Source organism: Triticum urartu, chromosome 6A (assembly GCF_056163025.1).
Source record: "Triticum urartu cultivar PI428250 chromosome 6A, HENAU_Tu73, whole genome shotgun sequence".
NCBI classification, from domain to species: Eukaryota; Viridiplantae; Streptophyta; class Magnoliopsida; order Poales; family Poaceae; genus Triticum; species Triticum urartu.
In genome coordinates, this window is record NC_141878.1 from 305,004,413 (window position 1) to 305,010,033 (window position 5,621).

At 42.6% G+C, this 5,621-nt stretch overlaps 1 protein-coding gene across 1 annotated transcript; it reads right to left on the minus strand.

The window, feature by feature from the left end:
• Positions 1–544: 544 nt before the first annotated feature.
• On the minus strand, positions 545–4,538 carry LOC125513361 (uncharacterized). The gene is made up of 5 exons (XM_087527880.1): positions 4,186–4,538; positions 3,050–4,084; positions 1,359–2,932; positions 1,211–1,279; positions 545–1,116 (listed from the first exon to the last, which is right to left on the minus strand). Exons 2-5 carry the CDS (start codon positions 3,824–3,826, stop codon positions 738–740), a joined length of 2,799 nt encoding a protein of 932 aa, XP_087384006.1. The 5' UTR covers positions 3,827–4,084; positions 4,186–4,538; the 3' UTR covers positions 545–737.
• Between the last annotated feature and the right edge of the window lie 1,083 nt (positions 4,539–5,621).

Sequence of the window (5,621 nt, forward strand, 5' to 3'; positions counted from 1 at the left end):
TCGGGGCCATTGGAGGTGGAGGATGCAGCTCGTCGTTGTTATTTAGATGATCTGAAGAGTAAGAAGAAAGAGAAGATTGTAGGTGGCCTTGTTGAATTTAAGAGGAAGAAAAATGATCCAGGCTGCTTGTCTTTGAACGAACTGAAGATTGCTGAATGAAGATTGCACAATGGAAGATCGAAGAGCTGAAGATTGATAGTGCAAAAATATGTGTGTTGTAAACAGACTGAGAATGCAAAAATGTATGTCTGATGTGCAGATTTAAGCAGAAAAATGATGAGATCATGCTTGTAATGTGTGCATATCTAGTGGCTGTACTGAAAAAGATGTAACATTTCTATGAGTAATGAAGAATGTGTTATTTTCCTGTGCAGAACAAGCATGATTGTACTGTGTAGAGGAAGCATGAAGTTAGTGGGAAAAATGAACATGACCTCGGCCGAAATACATATAATTTGCATCAGATGACATGTCATAATATTTTGCATCAATAGAAGATGAACCAAAATAGTCTTAAAGCTCCGGTTTGAGCATCAACAGTAGATGAACCAAAATAGCTAAGCTCCAGTTTAAGCAACACACATCAGGCTCTAGTTTGGCCATCAGGCTCTAGTTTGAGCATCACACACACACACACACACACACAAGTTCAACCTCTAGTTTGAGCATCACACGCATACAAGTTCCAGCTCCAGTTTGCGCATCACACACACATACATGGTCCAGTTCAAGCAAATTCATCCCCCAAGCCAATAAAGCAGATTTTTCTTGGTTCCTAGAGTTGGCTTGAGAACAGCATCACTGGTAGATGGTGTAACAAACTGCAGTTTTTTGCTCTTTTTCCCTGCAGTTTTCTCCTTTCCAGTACCTTCACTTTGCTTGCCTTTCCCCTTGACTGGAGTCTTCTTCTTGACCGGCGTCTTTTTCTTCTTGACCGGTGTCTTCTTCTTGACCGGTGTCGTCTTCTCCTTGACCGGCATCTTCTTGACCGGTGTTGTCTTTTTAGCTGGCGTCTTCTTCTTAATCAGCGTCGTCTTCTCCTTGACCGGCGTCGTCTTCTCCTTGACCGGTGTCGTCTTTTTAGCCAGCGTCTTCTTCTTGACCGGAGTCTTCTGCCTGCAGGTACATTAAGAGCAAATGTCGGAACTAAGTATTGTGTGTTCATAAATATAATTTGTGGTAAAAGAATGAACATAAGTTAGTATTATACCTTTTATAATTTGCTATAGGTTTGTCATCTTCCACAACTTCCTCCTCGGCTGCAGTAGCATCTCTCTTTCTGCATGATAGAAAAAGGTGAAATGGTTTAGCAACATGAACCCATTTGACGTAAACAAATTTTGTAAGTACATTGGCACCTTTTAGTAGGAGTGTGCTCCATTGGTGGTGGTTCTGCAATAACTAAAGGAGGGAGATTGCAAGTTTTTGCAAAGTGGCCATTTCGACCACATTTTTTGCATTTAACCACTTTTCTTCCTGGGTCTTCAAGAAATCCTCTAATTCTTTGAACCCTGGGCCTTCCAGGTGGCCTTTTCTCTTGTATAGGTGGGTAAACAAGGAATCCAAGGTCAACTTGCTCCCATTGTGTCCTATCAGTCATGGTTGGCAGTGCCCCAGCATAAGCAGCTCGAAATTTTGCCATGCTGTAATACTCATCAACAAAGGACTCAATCTTTGCGCCCCTCATTGAACAAATGAAAGTCAATGCATGAATGCAAGGCTGCCCAGAAACTTGAAATTTCTGACATGAGCATGTTCTCTGTTTTAGATCAACAGTGTGCCTCTGGTCATATGCTTTCACATCATATAGTGTAATCTCTGCCTCATGTTCGGTATTCCACGCCACTTTATGGGGCCCAATTGTTTTACTGAGTGCATTGAGCCTCTTGAGAACCTCGGGCAAGATTATGCCGGCCAAATACCTACCAACATGCCTCCTCACATTGAACTTCACCATTATTAGCTCTCTAATCCTATCTAGTAGCTCACACAAATTTAGCCCTTTCAAGTCTTTGATCTGCTTGTTAAAACTTTCAGAAATGTTGTTAGTGAGATAATCAACCTTGCTATCCACACCAAAGGCACACCTATACCAAATCCTATTGTTGTGTTTCTCAAGGTACTCGATAGCACTTGGATCAGCCTCAAATATCTTTTGCATATGCCATCTAAACTTGTGCTCTGTGAATCCCCTAGCAGCTGGGTACAAATGGTCTGTGTACACTTTACCATGGAATTTTTTCATAAAATTTTGGTATAAATGGCGCATACACTCCCTATATTCGCACTCGGGGAATACTTTGTCAACTGCATTTTCTAGTCCCTTGCAAGCATCACTGGAAATTACTAGCCCTGGTGGACATCCTACAGCCCTGCGCAGCTGCTGCATAAACCATACCCAGTTTTCTCTAGTTTCTGAATCAAATACGGCATATGCTACATAATACAACCAGTTGTGTCCATCAACTCCGGTCGCTGATGCTAACTGACCAACATATTTGCCATTCAGTGCAGTTGCATCTAATCCTATGTATGGTCGACATCCAGCTAAGAAACCATCTATGCAGGGTTTGAAAGCTACAAAGACTCTATTGAAATAGTACTTATCTTTTTCCTTGACCAAATCAATCTCAACAATACTACCAGGGCATCTCTTCTCTATCTCTGCTTTCCACTTGAACAACAATTGAAAACTATCCTCATATTTACCATGCATTTGTTCCAGAGCTATCTTCATACCTGCCCAAGCTTTGGAATACTTCAGCTTGAAGTTGAAGTCACCCTCCAACTTAGTTTTCGCTACCTTTGCTCCCTCTCCTGGGTTTTTCTTCACCCAATCAACAAGCTTCTCTGCAACCCAACCTTGTGTTGCCATTCTGCTGCCTACAAGCTTTGTAGTAGGGCAATTGTGCTCAGAGGGAATCTTCTTTATCTGCACAAAGATGCCATGATTAGTTCGCACACACAAAAACAGGATACATGTAGGATATAATAGTCATAAGAGAAAGGTGAGAAAATGCACAAATAATTACAACATGAGTAAGCATACCATGACAACTTGTTGATCACGCAACCTCGATGCGTGAATGCGCCAAGGGCAACTAGGATATGAGCAATTAGCGATGAATCTAGTAGAATCAGTCCTTACTTTAGCTAGCTCAAAGTCTTTTACCACAGCATGATGTCTTATTGCTTTTCTAAAGGTTACAATGTCAGGAAAAAGAGCCCCCACTTTAATGTCAGCATTATAAGGATCAGTGGCCACATTGTACTGAATAGGCATGTCAGTAACCTCTTCCTCCTGCTGGATAAGATGCTTAACATCGGAGATATCCATATCATCTTCGGCCTCCTCATCTTCAGCTTTCTCATCAGGTGTTGTAGCCAGTGCTTGCACTACGGCAGGTTCAGGAATGCTAACACCTACTAGATGTTCATCATCAACTCCAACATACTCCTCCTCGTTATCAAATGGATCAGTGGAAGGATTTTGAAGTTCTTGTTGTTGGTCAGCATGTGGCACATTAGGCTGGCTTGTACTTCCAACCTCTGATGTGACACTATCAACTATAGGAGGCGGTGCAGGCTGAGTTGGCGTTGTTGGACAATTAGTAGTGTCGGTCTGGAGGTATGCTTGTGCATCATTCGGCTGGATTATATTTGCATAATTTTGAGTGCCCATGACCAATGGATCATCATTAGGCACAACACTAATAGGAACAAAATCTGCAATTTTTGATCCACCATTGAATACACTAGATCCAATTACATCCACCACTACCACACTAAGTGGCACTTTCAGCTCAGCTGCATACATATCAAACATCAAGTAGTGCTGCTCATCATGCAACAGCCTGACATTTTCACCCAACACTTTGTCAAAATATGAAACTGACACCAATTGATTAGTGCCAATGTTCAACTCTAAAGCTAGCTGGCGTGTTAATGCATCAACGCTGAACTTTTCTACGACTACAGTCCATAGCAAATTCCTTCCCTTCACATAAATCTTCCTACCATCAGGACTTGTACAGAAAAGACCTCCACAACAATTTGTAAATTAAAAGCATTGCTGCCACTGTGCCTATGAAAATCATATGGGTAATCAAACATCAACAATTGGGGAAGAACTAAACACACATGCAACAAATCGGTGGAACTTGAGCATTTTTTCTACAAACTTACTGAGAATTCGGGGCCGGGGATGACATTGTTGCGGGGTTAATTCGAATCTTCGGCAGTGGCACTCGAGGATGCGTGATTCAAGTGGCCTCCAGCATGGCCACCGCCATGCTCGCTTGCTGGTGGTGGGGCGCTCAACAACAAGACGTCGGCTGGGGCTCCTGCCCAGCGGGGGGAGAAGCAGCAGGACGGCGGCACCGGGATGTGGAGCAGTAGGGCGCGGTTGACGGATGTGGAGCAGCAGGGCGGAGGCTCGGGATGCGGGGGAGCAGGGCGGCGGCGGCTAGGGTTCTTGGGAGAGAGGAGGGGAATGAAGAGAGGAACGCGAGGAAGACGATAGGCACGGGGCTGGACCGGTGCGTGTTAACCAGATGGATGCAGGGGCATTTCTGTCCGATGGAAAATATAGGGCGTATATGACAGCGTTTTTTCTTAAAAAACCAGCTCAAAAGGCCTGAGTGGCATCGACAGATGTATCCGAGAATTGGAGTGGCATTTTTCGAAGTTTGCAAATTGGAGTGGCATTTTTCTGAATCACCAGAATTGGAGTGGCATTTATTCAATTAACCCAAACAAGAATGGAACGATTATGCGATTAAAAGCATGATGCCACTTAGAATGCAATGAGAAACTAAGCTACCGCACTCCTACATAGCAACAGAGCATATGGCAGTGATGCACAAGAGATTCTTGACAAAACATGAACACTGAGCTTTGGCTAAATCACGCTAGAGCAGGTTCAAACAAGCATGGAAAAAGTGCAAAAGATATCAGCTTCACAGACTAAAAAATACAACATGACAAAAACAAGACCAGGAAGCAAAGTTGAAAGCAAGCAAACTACATGCTACAGGAACATATCATAGCAAACCAAGGCATGGCATAATTCTACTAAATGCATAGACCAAAAGTCCCTTACTAAACATGAGCCAAAAAGGCATAGAAGATATGATGGCACCCATGTAAACATAGCAATTTTTATTAATAGTTTCAGACAGCACAAAAAGAGAGCATGGCATAAACAGATTTATGATAGCAACTTTGCGAGCTCATACCACTCACCAAAAAGCATTTCATGCCAAAATAAGCATACCAATATCATGATGACACGTTCAGGAAGCTAACCATGGCAAGAACAAGTTAAAAGGATGCATGGATCACTAGCAACAACCATGGCAAAATTGATTAACATGTTAACATTCTGCAAGGAACATTTTATAGCAAAACTAGAGCAAGAAAATGACATGCTAGACAACTCCATAATTGCGAACAGGGACATGGATGGACAGAGCATAACTACATGTTCAAAACATCCTTACTGAAGTAACCCAAAATAGGCATGGATATCACTGTAGCATCAAGTTTACATGGCATCAAAATAACAACAGGAAGTGACTTAGCAAAATCCTAAGTCCCTGAGAACATCAACATTGTGGAGC